Genomic DNA, 15,257 nt, shown 5'->3' on the forward strand with positions numbered 1-15,257 from the left:
GCCCCTCCTCCCTGCCCTCTGGCCAAAGCAGGGACCCTCCCAAACGCAGCCCCCTTGGTTCCTCCTGCTGTCGTCATTTCTCTCCTGGCGTGGAGGTGAGGGGAGCCGGCAGCCCAATAAAGTGGCCCTTGGACGGAAGAGATACAAAGCAGTGAGGCTCTTCTTTATTGAACGCTCTTCTACAAATCACTCGGCACCAAACGACAAAGAAACGGCAGCCACAGGGGGGGAGGGACATGGGACCCATGATTCCAGGGACCGGGAGGGCGACCGCTCTGCCAATGGGGAAACCGTGAGCTTAAAACGGGCACCGTGAAGCAACAGCACGCTCGGTCGGTCGGTCGGTCGTGGGGACTTCCAGTCCCAGCCCCCTGGGGAGGAGGGGGCAAGGGGCGCACAAGTCGAAAAAATCTTGCCCTTTTTCAATGGGGGGGGGGAGGAGGAGGAGGTGGGGGGAGCAGCTTTTCCTTCCTTTTCAATGCTGCCTACACCCACCCATCCCTCTTTTGGGGGCTTCACGGCAGACACGCTAGCGCAGACGCTGGCCCGTGTCACCTTCCACGCTCTGCCGCCCAATTCTGATCGCCTTCTGCTGGGAGGAACCGTTGGTAGCCTCTGCCTCCCTTGGCAGCGGCTAGCCTGGCGCCCCAAGGCCCGCGTGGCACAACCACCCCAGGGAGAGTCCGGGACAGCCTGCCTTCCCCTCGTGCCTCAGGAGGCCTCACGGTGGATGGACCTGGGCAGGGCCCACCCGTGGCTGCCAGCAGAGCTCTACAGCCGGACTCCAGCAAATCTGGCCGGAAGGATCGGCCCGACGCTCCTGCTGTGAAGGAGGTCTCTCGGCACTCGCCTGGGACCCCCTTCCTCTTCCCCACGCAGAAGGAGGGCTCCCCTAGCCAGCCGCCCATCGTTGGAGAAGCCAGTCAAGTTTGGGAGGAAGAAGCTGCTCTTGGCCAGTCTTCTGGGGCCACGTCAGGCTCCCCCCCCCAGTTTTGTGCGTGGTTCACTGGATTCACGAAGCCCCCAACAGGGTGCCTATCGGATCTCCTCCTACAGCTGGGCTGGTTGTTATTGCTGAGACTGAGGAATGCCTGACCCAGAAGCCTTGGCACCGCAAAAGGGCAGGCTGGCCACCGGATAGAGCCGCCGTGAGCCTCTGTGGGCCGTGGCTCCTTGCCTCCTGCCTCCGGGCAGCCCACGCACCGGTCTCCGTGATGGGGATATGTGATGGGGCCGAGATCTCTCCTCGTCCTGAGATGGAGGGGGGGAGGGAAGAGGACGGGGTGGGGGGCAAGGCCGACTCTAAAGCTGGTGATGCTGGTGCTGTGGTGGGACCCCCAGGCCGGTCCCAGAGCCGGTCCGTTCTCTGCGGGAGGGTCAGGTGATGGAACACAGAAAAGTCCATGCTTGATGGAATGGGGGGCGGGGAGACAGGGAATGTGGGGGGAACCTGGGCCAGGAGACCTTTATGTGTTGCGGACCCCCAGAGACTGTTCCAACTCTTGCCGGCGTTGCTGGATCTGAAAGGAGGGGGGGGGAGAAAGCAGTGGGTTAGGCTGCAGGAGCCGCTGGGACCAAAGAGAAGGGGGTTGGGGAGCCAGCCCTCTCCTCAGCTGCCTTGCCTTGCAGTAGAAGTATCTGCTCACGGCCTCCTGGGACCACGGCTGCTGGTAGAAGTCGGCCCTCCGCTCCTCTTCCGGGTTCCCCACCACATCGGTCATGACCTGCCGAGTGAGATCACACCCCGTAAGCAAAGGCCGAAGGCGGCTCCCTTCTGCTCTCAGTGGAGAAAAGCCCCTTGCTGCCGTCCATCGCTTCCCCCAAAGCTCCTGAGCAGACCTCGGGCCCCGCGGGTCTCCCCGGCACGGCACGGCGTATTCCAAGAAAGGGGAGGCCTTGGCCACCTCAAACCACAGCCAACTAGACGGCAGGCGCCCTCCTCCGTTCATGGCGAGGCTTGAACCGATTGGGTGAGGGGAGGTGGGATTTTCAAGCAGGGTCCCAAACGGGGCGTGGGTGGCCTGAGGGGAGACGTGCAGCTCGCTGAGATGCACCAAAGGCAGTTCAGTGGCGAAATCTTCCCAAGTTCTGTCTGCCTTTGCTTGCCTACTACGAATTCATGTGCCGGAAGGTCAAAGAAGGGAGGGAGGGAGGGGCTTGTGGGCGTGGTCACCGAGAGCAGCACCGTTCAAACCTTTGATATGGTTAAGCAGGCACGGTAGAACACTGGCGCTTCTACCGTGTTTCCCCCCAAATAAGACCCTGCCTTCTCTGTTTTTTGCCACCAAAAAAAGGCACTGGGTCTTGTTTTCAGGGGGGGGTGTCCTCCATTGACTCCCCTCACTCGCACACATGGCCTTTTTTTCACTGTCGGAGGCCTCCAAGAACCACTACGGCAGCCGGCAAGGCTTTCCCGAAGGCCTCTGCAGCCCATAATAGAGCTCTGGATTGTGTGTGTGTGTGTGCGAGGTCTGGCTGCAACTGTCCGAAGGCAGGGCAGCTCCACTCCCCCCACATCCCCACCCTGCTTCATTTTTGCCCATGCACCCTGGAGTGGGTGGGGTCTTCATCAGAGCTTTTCATATTGGGCACAGGTGTAAAATCAAGCTGGGACTTACTTTCGGGTAGGTCGTATTTTCGGGGAAACACGGTAAAGTCCCCCTGATTGTCCCACCTTGCCCTCCGGATGTGGAAGGGCAAAGCCCCCTCCTCCTGCACTCAGGCTACCCGCGGAGCGAAGGAAGAAGGGAAAGGGGTCTCTGCAGAGGCAGCCCAGCCCCAGAGGCTGAAGGGGCGGCTCTCGCGGTCCCATCCCTGCTTGGAGCCACCAACCTTGAGGTCCCTGCTCTGGGAGCGGAGGAGGTCCTGGATGTAGCCCTTGGGGTCTTTGGAGAAGCTCAGCATGAAGTCCCGCTGTATCTTTAGCTGGTTGATGGACTCGATGGTCTCGTGGATCTGAAGGAAGGAAGGAAGCAGAGACCCCTTTCTCAGCCGACCGGAAGGATCCTCCGCGGTTCCCCCAAGAAAGCGGCTGGCCTGAGCGGTGGGAGCAGCCCAGCAGTGGAGAAAAAAGCCAGGGGGCCTCTTGGGAGATTCCAGGATCAGCGGTGCCTTCTCTGGACAGTGGGGGCCGGGACGTCCTGGGCCAAGGGGAAACTGCTGGTATTCCATTGAGATGAACAATATTCATGGAAAGTAGGGCTCCCCTCCCCCCTGGCCGGGCAACCTCTGGGCAGCCCCCAAAGGCCAGGCGCAAAGCTTCCCCTCAACCTACCACTGCCCCCTCCTCTCCCGAAGCAGCTGCCCGGATAAACGTGTTCCAAAGGGAGACGCCGCTTGGCCCAAGTGGGCCAGATGAAGGGGCGCCTTCATCCCGGAGGGGGAAGGGGAGCCCTCCCCCCCACCCTCCTACAAGGTTTCTACTCAGATTGGGGTCCCCCCCCCCTTTGGGTGGTGGTGAAGATGCTGTCCTAGAAACCAGGAGACGGGCAGCTCCAGTCCCGCCTGAGGCACGAAAGCCGGCTGGGTGAACTTTGGGCCGGTCCCTCCCTCTCAGCCCACCCACCTCACTGTCATTGTGGGAGACGTGGGGGGAGGAAGGGGTGTTGGGTATATTGGTGGCCTTGAGGGCTCAATAGGAACCCAGCCTAATACAATTCAATGTACCAGGCATTGCTGGCCTTTCTCGGCATCCCTTGGCCCCCAGCCAGCCTGCCCCCCCCCCCACCCAGCGCCACCTTGTTGTCCAGGGCGGTGATCTCCTGCTGGTTGGCGGTGGAGAGCAGGAAACTGCTCATCTGCCCTTTCAGGGGGTCTTCCACCTCCACGTCAATGTCGTAGCAGGCCGTCTTCTTCTGGTCGTTGGGGTCCACGCTGAGGGAGGGAGGGAGGGAGGGAGGGAGCCCAAAGCATCAGCCCCTGTCCTGGGGAGCCCCCCTCCCTCCCTCCCTCCCTCCAGAACCCCCTGGCAGAGCAGGGGGCTCTTCGGTCCCCTCCACAGCCTCCCCTCCTGTCCTGCTCAGCTGGGGAGAGGGGGTGGGGGGAAACATCACAGGGGGGGGGGACAGAAGGGGTGCCCGCTTTCTTTCGGGGGGGGCGTTCAGAGCGGGGCTGCCCTCGCCTAGCAAAGGCACTGACCTGATGATGTGGTTGATCACGATGGGATCCGGGGGCAGCAGCAAGTTGGTCAGCCGCTGCGGGATCTCGGAGAACTTGAGCCGGGAGCAGTCAAAGATCTGGAAGGGCAAACAGGCAAGAACATTGGCGGCGGCGTTCACCCCAAGAAGGGGGGGGAGGGGGCATCGGTTCTAGCCCCCCAGAAGGCCCACCCTCACTCAGCACCAGCTGCAGGGGCCTCACAGGCCATCGTCGGTGGGGAAGTCAGGTGGGCCAAGCGGGCAGGGCCAGAAACCCCCAGGGCGGGAGGGGAGAGACCGGGCCCAGGGGGGCGTCTCCGCTTCTCACCCTCCACATTCCTCTGAGCTTCCAGGGTAGCCTTGCCAGGGTTACTCCCTCCTCTGCCACCTCTGACGGGAAGCGCCCGTGGGGTTGCCCAGAGTGCCTGGCTCCAGGGCTATTGTGGCCTGGTCCGTGGGGAGGGGGGGGGGGTTATGCCACCATCCCCAAATCGTGCCCCCCCCTTCCTGCTGACCTGCTGGAAGTACTTGTCGCAGTTGATGTACTCCTTGTCGTGGGAGTCCTGCAGCTTGTTGGTCTTGATGTACTGCCAGAGGGCCTGGATGATAGCCGAGCGGGTCTGGGTGTGGATGCCCAGCAGGCGGGCCAGGCGAGGGTCCAGCTTGAACTGGGGAGGCTGCGGACAGAGAGCCGACCCCAAGGGTCCCCTTGGGCAACTGAGGGTCTCCTTGAACTCCAGGAGGCCGGAGGGCTTTGGGGCAACGGGCCCCCCTCCGGCCGGCCCATCCAGCAGGGCCAGCCGCTCTCGCCGGTCTTCCCAACGGGGACCCCGGGACCCCTCAGCCCCAACGGCCCGTCGGCACTCGCTCCCGGCCTTCCTCGCGGTGGCTTTCCTGGATCTGCTCAGGGCTTCCTCGTACTTGTTGCGACAAATAAAATCGGGTGTTATTACAAAGCAAGTCCTCTGGCATTCTGGTGCGGCTGCAAAGGGCCCCCCGGAAGAGCAGCCCACGGGGGGACCCCCCCTCCCACTGCAGGCAGCAAGGATTAATATCGGCTGCGGATTATACTCAGGACCGCGAGGGGGACGGCATATAAATGGGATACATATATAAACAAATGCTTTTTTCAGAGGTTGTAGCCGCCTCTGTGTCCGTTGTAATTCTGGACAGCGTGGACAGTTACAACCACTGGTTAAAAGACATCAAGAGTTAACGCTAGCTGCACACACACACACACACACACACACACACGCACACCACGAACAAACTCACGAAAAGGCCAGGCTCAGCCCGCCTCCCTTCCCAGGCCTGGGGGGGTCAGGACTCCCCAGAGTAACAGTGCGGGGGTCTCCCTCGTCTTGGGGAGAGTCTGCCCCAGAGGGCACGGCTGCCAGAGGGATCGCCTGCTTCCTGGGCCTGGGAGGGGGCACTGCTGGTTCGGGAGCAACCAGGACACCCCCCCCCCCCCGCTGTGTCTACTGGTGGAAACCGCCAGAGGAACCAACCTCAGCGGGAAGGAGCTTCCCAGGGGGCAACCTTGAATTGTCCCCAGAAGCCCAGCTGCTCATAGAGCACAGGCATTATGTATTATGCAACAGGGGCACTGCCCATCCCGACCCCCCCCCCCATGTATTCTGCAGCTGCCAAGGGAGCCCCTAGGCGGCCCCACCCACGGCAGTGCACTGCAAGCCTCCCAAAGGGCACAACCGGCGCACAAGGCTCCCTTGGGCGAAAGGTCCTCGTGGCTACGGCTGCCCAGGCTCTCCAGACAAGGGCTTTGAATTCAGGGGGAGGGTCTCACTTCACCCACTTCCCTGCTGGGGGCTGGGCACCAAGAAAGACCCTCAACAGGCTGTGGCAGAGAGCGCTCACCAAGAGCGGCTTTATTGGGGGAGGAGAACGGAGGGGCCCACCCAGAGAAGGAGTCTGCCCCTCCCTTCCCTCTCACGGCAGGGGGGGGGTCTTCCACGAACGCATCCAGGGCTCCCAGGCCTGAATCCAGACCGAGGGACGGATTCTGGGGCTCTCTGAATCGGCAGTAGGCGCCCCTCCCCACAGCCTTCCCTAAAAAGGTTGGGCATCTTGCACTGCCCACTCCCGGAGCCCACCCACCTCTGCCAAACGGGGTCCGGAGACACTCCTCCCGCCAGGCACCACCCAGCTCAGTTCCCCGGCTGCTCTCCGGTGACACAGGATTAGAGGCAGGAATCCTGCAGAGAACAGCTGCCGCTTCTGGAACACGCCCGGCCCTTCCTCTCCCCCAGGCGCCCGGGGAAGGCTTGGCTTTTGGGAGAGGGAGGGGGCACCACAGGAGAGAGCAGAGCTGTGCGGCTGGCATGGAGCTCGGCTGGCGTCTGGGTCAGCACAAAGTTCCCCATATTTCCCACCCCAAAAAAACTCAGCACCCCCAGAGCCCCCTGCTCCCGAAGCCCCCTCCCCACCTGGTAATCCAGCATGAGCAGCAGGGTGCAGCGCACGCTGACGTCTCCCGGCCTCTTCACCTGGAAGCCGTCCGTCTCCTGGGTGGTGGGAGTCCGGTGCCACTGCCAGAAGAGCCAGAGGGCAGTTCTTAGAGCAGAATTCCCAAAACCTTCCGGGTTGGCGGCCCGGGGAGGTGGGAAAGGGGGGGGGTGACTTTTCAGGAGGGGCAGCCGCAGGTACGTGTGACATTGGCCTGGGACAGCCAGATGCCCAGGCAAGGGCCTCCCTCTCCCCTCGGGCGCTTCTGCCAAGGAGGCCCCTGTCTGCACAGGGGGCGCCTATTATCCCAGGCACCTGACCTTCCACCTGGCCAAGAGAAGTGACCCCCCCCCATCCTCCTCATGCAGCACTCAGGTTGATCTGCCCTCCGTAAGCCTCCCCCACCTCCTGCCCCCCCCACTTTAAACGAGATAAATGACTCCTCCTCGACCCCTCACCTCACCCACCAATACTGAATCGCACAGGGCCCCCCAAAGCCCCAGCACCCCCCACCCACTCATGCAGGCAGGCATCCGGAGGGCCCCTTCTCTGCCGCCTGGGGTGCCTCCCCCGTGTCCGTGATCACCCTGGCCCACCACTTCTGCTTTCGGCTGGGCTTTTGCCCCTGGCAGAGGGTCCTTATGAGGAGGGGCCCATCCCTCCGTCCTCCCCTTGCTCTTCCCTTCTGCCACAGCAGCACCAACCGAAGCTTTCTTTTGGGGGGGGTTACGAAGGAAGGCTGTTTGGGCATAAAATAAGAGGGGGTCGCCTTACATTTAGGCGTGACCCGTCAAAAGCGCGGACGACAAAAGCGTGATCGACAAAATCGCGCCTTTGATGTCATCACAGCGCGACGAAAAAGATTGAAAAATTCAAATAAAAATTAATAAACATTAAATTAAAGCAAGCCGATTCACATAAAGGTAAGGGTTAGGGTTAGGGTTAGGTTAAGGGTTAGCGTTACGTTTTTCGTTACTTTAATGGTTAGGGTTAGGGTTAGGTTTAGGGTTAGGTTAAGGGTTAGGTTTGGGGGGCTTAGGGTAAGGTTTTCCCTTTATTTTTACATTTTTCGATCTTTTTCGTCGCGCTGTGATGACGTCACAGTGCGCTTTTGTCAACCGTGATTTTGTCCTACGCGCTTTTGTGGTGGAACCACATTTAGGAAGATGGCAGGGGGGGGGGGAGCCTGCCTGCAACAGAGGGTCTGAGAAAGGCAGGGGGAGTCCCGGGGGGGGAGGGGCACCGGAGGCAGATCCAGAGCAGGCCAGGCGTCACTTCGGGGTGTCTCAGGGAAGGGGGGGGAACAGACCCCCAAAGGGATGAAGTAATGAAAGGGCAGACTTCTCTCCCCCACAGTCGGCCTTCACTGAATTCCCCCCTCAGCCCAAGAAACACACAGAGGGCCGAGGAAGAAGCCCCCCCCACTGTTCCTGCCTGGGGGGGGGGGAGAGGCAAGCCGGTTACCTCCACCAGGTGATTGTCTGGTCCGTAGAGGTCCTTGTCCAGCTCAATGACCAAACTCTTGAAGAAGGAGGAGAACTTCCGCTTCTGTTTGCTCAGCTGGGGGGAGGGAGGGAGGGGGGGGAAGAGTCCCGTCAGCAAGCGAGGGACCCTTCACGGCTGCACCTGCCGCCTGTGGGGGCCCCGCCCTCTGTCACCCCCACATCACTCCCCCCACCCCCACCGGCTCTGTCTTACGTCGTCCAGCAGCTTCCCCTCCACCCGCAGCTCCCAGGAGGCGATGCTGCCGTCCGAGTCCTCGGCGTCTGACTTGGCCGGGTTGAAGGTGTTGGAGATGTAGAGGCGCAGCTTCCGCTTTTGCTGTGGGCCGAGAGAGACCCCAGTCAGGGCCCACCGGGAGCCCCCCTCCCCCCGAGGGTCACTTGCATCCGGACTGCCTCGGGGCCCCGGGGCCCAGTCTCCCCCGACGGAAGGCTGGAGCGAGGGACGCCGGAGTGACACCCCCCCCCCACTAACTCTGGCAGTGAGCGGCCAGAAGAGTTGGGAGCCATGGGGGGCTTCTAGAAAGGGGGAGGAGTGTGGGGGCTGCTGCCCATCCCTCCGTCCGCTCCCACCTTCATGGGCCTCTTCAGGGCCTCCTGGATGTCCACCCGCTTCCGCATGATGGTCTGGTCCAGCTTCCGCTCGAAGGCCAACAGGTCCATGTAGGCCTGAGACTCCGGCACCAGCTCTCGGATCTGGGGGGACGGGGGGGGGGGCACAGAGTGGCTGCCACACTGGAGGGGAGGGGAAGGACAACTCCCCCCCCTCGTTTGGAGAAGTTCCCATCTCAAATTCCCCCCCCCCGGAAGGAGGTTTGCTTCTACCGTGGCAAAGGGGGGACCCACAGCCGAGAGGGCAGCGGGAAGCGTTTGGGGCCATCAGCTCTGCGTTCCCCACCCAGAGGGGCCCAGGCTTCTATCTCCTGACCTCCCCAGATCCCATTAGCAGCAGCGCAAGCCCCCCCCCAGCAGCCGCAGGTCTCCTGCCCCCCCCAGGGGTGGCGTTTTTGCACAGGCCCTCCCCAACCCCAAAGCTGCCTCCGTGCCCAGCAGGGCCCTCCCTCCCTCTGCCGGAAGGAAAGCGGTGGCCCTGGAGGGGGGGGACCATCCCCAGGACCACCCACCCTCCTCTCCCCCCCCCCAAGGAAGGCTGCTACGCTGGTGGGAAGCCTGCATTATCCCAGCTATGCCCAGGTGGGTGGGGAGGCAAGAGGAACATGGCAGCCTCAGCCCAGCTCCTCCTCCTCCTCCCCCCCAAACCCCTCTTCCGTCTAGCACTGATAGTGTTACCTAGTTTGGTCATGAAATGTTTGCAAGGAAACAGCCCAAGATCAGGTGACACGGAGTTACCTACAGTCCTCCCCCTCCCTCCCCCCTCCCCTCCACCCTTCTGGGGACACCCCCCTCCCCACAGATCAGGGGGAAGCAATCCGGAAGGCGCCACTCACCCTTTGAGGGAGGATCTTGTCTGCCATCTTCCTCCTCTTGGCACTGCGTGAGGAAACAGAGACAGGTGGCCGTGGTGCCTGGGGGCCGGAGGGAGGAGCCCCCTCTGCCCGGCGGCTGAGCCTGGCCTCAGGAGGAGGCCTCCCATGGGCTTGGTGCCAGGAGGAGGGTCTCGGGGGTCTCCCCTTCTCATACCAGCCCGCAGAGGCTTTCGCTCAGACTCTCGCGGGTGGGGCAAGGACACGCTCCCGGTGCGCCCACCTGGCTGCCCCCCAGGTAAACTATGCCCAGCAGGTGGATGCCGGCTGGCACACGCCCAGTGACCGGTCGCAGAGGGTGAGGACCACACGCCCCACTTCGGCCACCTGAATGGCTTTCAGGGATTTGAGTGGCAGAGCAGTTGGCCGCTTCCTTCCTCTTCTGGGCTCCGGGCGGCCCACCTCAAGCCATGTGCCAGACAACGGAGATGGAGCCCCCGGCCTCCCCCGAGGCGTGCAAGGCTGCCCTGCCCTTCAGCATCCTCCCTGCCCCAGGGAAGCCGCTTGGGAAGAGGGAGGGCTCCTGCGTGGCCCCCATCTCCCCCCCCCCCCCCGTCCATGCCAGGGCAACTCCTTCCTGGCTGGCTCTGGGCAAAGGCAGCTTGGCCTGGAGGAGACGGCCGAAGGTTGGCAGGGGGCTGGATCCACCTTGGGCCCGTCAACCCTGGGGGCCCCGCTCACCTCCGGGACCGGTTCTGTGGGGCAGCTCCCTGGGCCTGGGTCTGCTGCTGCTGCGACTGCTGTGGCTGCTGTTGCTGCGTCTGCGTCTGTGCCTGCGGTGGCGGCTGCGGCTGGGGGGCCGCCCTCTTGCGCGTGGGCTCCATCACCGCCTGCGGCATCCCGGGCCGCACCGAGGGGCTTCCGACGTACGGTGGGCCCGGGGGACCCATAGGGGCCCCCTGGTGGGGCATGCGAGCACCGGAGGGCATCCCAGGACGCTGGAAGGGAGAAGCAGAGGGCTGTGGGGCACAGGGGCGAGGGGGAGTGGCACGCGTGGGCAGGTCCCACAGCCCCACTGGCTGTCCTGACGCGCTGCCCGGCCAGCCTCCTGACATGACGCCCTCAGCTACCGCTGCACGAGCCCAGCCCAGCCGGCCAGGGGCCAGAGGGGAGCCGCGCAGCTGAGGACGATGCCTTGGACCCGGCCAAGAGCTCATCCGGACGCTCTTCCCCAGGGCGGCCCACGTCTCTCTAACAGGCCACTCAGCCCGCTCAGAAGCCCCCCCCCCCTCCGGTGCCACGGGGCAGAGGGCTCCGGCCGGCTTCAGCAGGGAGAAGGAAGCTACCGAGGGCCACAAAGTCAGTCCTTGGGCGGAGCCTGGGATCCCCTGAAGGGCAGTGCGGGTGGGGAGGGGGGTCACGAAGGGCTCTGCATGTTCTGGGGAGAAGCGGTGGGAGGTGGGGGGCTCCTGGGCACCAGACCTGGGTGGCGGTTTCCACCTCCTTCTTTTGTGTCTCCCCCCACCCGCACCCTTGGCAGAGGGCTGGCCCAGCTCCAAGGAAGGGACGGTGAGGAGCCTCCCCCGCCCCCACCCCCCGGGATGAAATTAATTGGGCTGGGAGGGGGGGGGAATTAGCTTCTGTCAGGAGGTGGGGGGGGATTCATTAAAGATGCATTGTGGGAAACCGGTTGGGGAAATCTGAATGGAAATTAATTGGGGGGGGGGGTGGCAGCATGAGCTAATTGAAAAGGAAGGGAAGGGGGAGGGTCTCCCAAGCGGAGCTCCCATCTCCCCTGTGTGGCTCGGCAGGCAGGAAACGGGTCCCCATCAGGCCGAGCTGGGAGGGCCGAACCTGCACACCTTCAAGGGATGTGGCCATTCCTGCCACTAAGAGGAGCTGGCAAGGGGGGGGGGGGGGGCTGACCTTCCTTCCTTGCTGGGAGCCCCCTTCCCACGGGGGGGGGGCTTCTACAGAGCCGGTTGGAAGGGCAGCCTGGCCTGGGCTCCCCCGCAGCCAGAGAGGCCCCTCTGGGAGATTTAGCCCACTTCCTGGTATATTAAGTGTAAGGAGGGAATTTGCATGTGGCAGAGGGAAGGAAGAGCGGGAGGGAGGGAAGAAGAAAGGAGAGGAGGAAGGAGAAGGGGCAGGGAGGGAGAGAAGGAGGGATGGGTGGAAGGAGGGAGGGGGGAGGGAGGAAGGAAGGAAGGAAGGGGGGAGGGAGGGAGGGAAGGAGGGAGGGAGGAAGGAAGGAAGGAAGGGAGGATGGATGGGTGGAGGTAGGGAGGGAGAGAAGGATGGATGGGTGGGAAGGAGGGAGGGGGGAGGGAAGGAGGAAGGAAGGGAGGGAGGGAGGGAGGGAGGGGGAGGGAGGGGAGGAAGGGAGGGAGGGAGGGAGGAGGGAGGAAGGAAGGAAGGAAGAGCGGGGAGGGAGGGAGGGGCCTGAAGGCTCCTGCTGAGCCCCAAAAGAGCAAATGGCCAGAGCAAAGTGGAAGAAGGAGACCCACAAACATCCCCCACCCCAGTTTTTCCTCAGCTGTCTCTTCTTCCGGAAACTCCTTTCCCTCCCTCCCAGCCAGGCTCTTCCAGGACAGGCAGCCCCCTGAGCCCAGCTCCTCCCAAGGTCCAAGCCCCTCTCTCCCCCCCAGCCAAGCCCCTCTTCCAGACCCCGACCGGCTGCTGGTCTTCCCTCACCTCCCACCCACCCCAAAGCCCAGAGGCCCTGGGGAGAAAACCAACAGGAGGGCCAGCAGGGGGCAGCTGGCAGGAGGAGCTCGGGTCAGAGCAGGCCTGGGGGGGGAGTCTGGGGGGGGGTCGTGCTTGCAGCCTTTGGGTAAGGCTCCAAAATGGGGGGGGGTCGGGAGCCGGCGTGGCGCAAGCAGAGGCCCTGGAGCTTCTCTAAGGACCGTCTCCTTTCCACCAGCAGAGGAAAAGAAAATGGAGCCCGGCTGCAGCCCAGGGATGCCTGGGGAAACGGGGCCCACCTTGCCAGAGACGGGATCGCCTGAGGCCGCAGATCTCAGCCCAGAAGCCGAACGGATGGCAAGGAGGAATCTCATCCGCTTGCCCTGAGGTCCAGGGGTCTCCGGAAGCCATTTTGGAAATGCAAAGTCCCCCCCTGCGGCAGCCATTTTGTCAGACACAAATTGGCCCAAAGGCCCCCAAAGCCCCCCCCTCCCACGTGGGACCTCTCTAACGCAGGGCTGAAGGGGGAGAGAGGAGGCCGGCCGACCCCGTGGGGCCAAAGAGTGGGCCACCGAGAAGCAACAGCACGGCGCCAGCCCTTTCCCTTCACCCAGCAAAGCCCAGAGACCCCTGGGAGCCTCTCCCGGGCCCCCTTCTCTTGGGAATCCGCCATTGCTCCCCAAAGGGCCAATGGAGGGGGGCCACAGCAAGCAGAAAGGAGACAGAAAGGGGGCTAGGGAGGAGGAGGAGGAGGAGGAGGAAGAGGGGAGATGGGGTGGCAGGAAGGGCCCCCAGCTGAGCTGGGCAAAGGCGCCGGGCACCCTGATGCGGCTTCCCTGGGCACCTCCGTTTAAAAAGCCTGGAGGAGACAGGAAGGGCGGAGGTGGAGTCCCCTGAAGAGGCATCTGCTGGGCAGCTGCAAAAGGCCGGCAGAGGCAGGACGGAGGCAGAGACCCCCAAGAGAAGCCGGGCAGGAGCCCCCTGCTGCTTCCCAAGGAATCGGAATCCTCTGGGTGGGGGGATTTCCGCTTCCTGGCCCCGGACTGAAGCCCCCTCCCACTTTTGGAGAACAAAGGAAGCCCCTGCCGGTGGGACGAGGGTCCAGGCGCTACAGGGCAGGCCGCTCACTTGCTACCCCCCCCCCCGGACAATCCTAGCGGAGGCCCATAGAGAGGAACGTTTGGGTTGAGCTGTGGCCGCCTAGCAGGTTTTCTAGCATTCTCAATTTACATTATCAAAGTAGGCGACCTCATCCGTGCTGGGACTGAGGATGCTCCCTGGCCTGCGTGAAGAGCAGCGAGGACCCCATGGAGCCCTTCGGATCCTTTCGGGAAGCAATTCCCCCAAACCCTCCGGCATGAATTAGGCGAGAACCGCTAGGACACACAAAAGGCTTTTGTTTCAGCCAAGCCTTTGACCACACGCACACACACGCACGCACGCACACGCAGAGCGAGTGGGTTAACTGTGGGAAGGGAAGGGGACGGCAGCTCCATTCCTGGTTCCCACCAGACCGGCTCATCCACATTTTGATGAATGAGTGACGGGTCCGAAGGCTGGTAGGGAAACCGCAGGAGGAGACACCCCCCACCCCCAGATGTCCAGGGCCCAAAGCCACCGAGGGGCCCACGGGGGAGCTGGGCCTTCCCTTCGTGGGCTGGCAAGGCAGCCGGGCAAGCCCAGGGAAACGCGTGTGGAAATCAAGGCGACACCGACAGGAGTGGGAGTGGCCCACGGTGGCCTTTCCCTTCGACACGCATCTCCCTGGGGCCGGCTTGCTGCCCAGAGAGCCAACCTAAGAGGCCATCCTTTCCTGAGGGTGAGGAGGACCCCTTAATCAGTGGGACGGCTTCCCTCCGTCACTGGGGGCTTCTTAAGAGAAGAGACGAGGCAGCCGCTTGTCTGGAATGGGAGGGGGGGGGGCTGTGAGCCTTGCGGCCTGCGGGCCGGATCCCATCACGCACTGGCCGCTCCCGGTTGAGCGAAGGGGGGGAAGTCCAATACGTTATGTGACGACTCCGTGACAAGGTGAGTTTGACACCCCTGGTACAGGGTCTCCTGCTTGAAGAGGGGCTGGAGTAGAAGACCTCCAGGGTCCCTTCTAGGCATAATCCGATCCATCCATTCAACCTCCAAGGTCCCTTCTGACTCTGCTATTACTCTGCTACCCTGGGAGGAGGTGAGGGCAGGCGCCAAGGGCACCGCCAGGCCTGTCCCGGAGCATCTTTCCGAAAGGAGGGCCGTTCCTCAGGCTGTCGGCAAGCCAGCTGTTTCCTTCCAAGGCTTTTCACGAAGTAGAGAGAAGAGCCAGGTGTAGAAGGGCCAAGAAAGGGCAATCGGGGGGGGGGAAACGAAGCTCTGAGCTCTGCGTCCAGGGCCAAAGAAGCTGCCTTACTCCCGGGGAAATCTTTCTTTTCCCGAGTCTTCTGCATTTATCCAGCATTTCTCCGTCTCCACCGGATTCCTCGGCCCCTTAACACGCCCGGCTTTCCCTCCTGTGCGAAACGGTGGGCAGAAACCTATTTTCAGCGCAACCGTTTTTGCTCTTTCCCAACAGGCCAGAAAATTGTCCGGTATCCCATGAGCCTCTGCGCCTATTAGCTCCCCTCGTCCATCTCCCCCCTCCCCCCTCCCCCCCGCCACACATCTCTCCACAACTCTTACAAATATTCTCCTTTGCGGATCATCTCACTGGGCTCTGATGCCCTGCGGAGGAGCCCTGCCTGCCCCCAAGGCACACACGTTCGGCCCCACACTGTCCCTTCCTCAGCCCCGCTGCCCCCTCCCCCACGGAGCGGTCCTTAGGCCCCCTCCCCCCTCCCCAAGCGCATTAAAGGACCCGGGGCCCAAGTGGGTTCCTATCCTGAGCAGCCACGCCCGCCCACCTCCCCATCTGGGCCAAGGATTCTGGAGCTGAGGCTCCCCTGGGCCCCTCTGGCTTTCAAATGCATGAATGTGAACCGCCTGTCTCGCTCTCGGGTGGGGAGCGAGAATCTCTTCATACGGGGCCCCACTTCCACTCTCTGCTTGGACTTCAACAGGCACAC

General features: G+C 63.0%; 1 protein-coding gene across 3 annotated transcripts in view; it reads right to left on the bottom strand.

Annotated features, from left to right (window-relative positions):
• Positions 1–142: 142 nt before the first annotated feature.
• Positions 143–15,257, bottom strand: part of SMARCD3 (SWI/SNF related BAF chromatin remodeling complex subunit D3) — a 28,658-nt gene continuing 13,543 nt past the window's right edge. For 2 of the 3 annotated variants that reach the window (XM_087712243.1, XM_014068703.2), the window contains exons 2-13: positions 10,267–10,523; positions 9,550–9,592; positions 8,675–8,797; positions 8,298–8,420; positions 8,064–8,159; positions 6,581–6,682; positions 4,652–5,056; positions 4,138–4,235; positions 3,738–3,873; positions 2,833–2,955; positions 1,623–1,724; positions 143–1,520 (exon numbers count right to left, since the gene is read on the bottom strand). In XM_087712243.1, the coding sequence (XP_087568369.1) occupies positions 1,467–1,520; positions 1,623–1,724; positions 2,833–2,955; positions 3,738–3,873; positions 4,138–4,235; positions 4,652–5,056; positions 6,581–6,682; positions 8,064–8,159; positions 8,298–8,420; positions 8,675–8,797; positions 9,550–9,592; positions 10,267–10,514 (1,653 nt within the window). In that variant the 5' untranslated portion in view covers positions 10,515–10,523 and the 3' untranslated portion in view covers positions 143–1,466. The remainder of the gene's footprint in view (positions 1,521–1,622; positions 1,725–2,832; positions 2,956–3,737; positions 3,874–4,137; positions 4,236–4,651; positions 5,057–6,580; positions 6,683–8,063; positions 8,160–8,297; positions 8,421–8,674; positions 8,798–9,549; positions 9,593–10,266; positions 10,524–15,257) is intronic. The other variant, XM_087712242.1, reaches the window with a different exon arrangement.

Source organism: Thamnophis sirtalis, unplaced genomic scaffold (genome assembly GCF_051295495.1).
Source record: "Thamnophis sirtalis isolate CommonGarterSnake01/CBP01778 unplaced genomic scaffold, rThaSir2_p1.2 scaffold_4, whole genome shotgun sequence".
In the NCBI taxonomy this organism is placed as follows: Eukaryota; Metazoa; Chordata; class Lepidosauria; order Squamata; family Natricidae; genus Thamnophis; species Thamnophis sirtalis.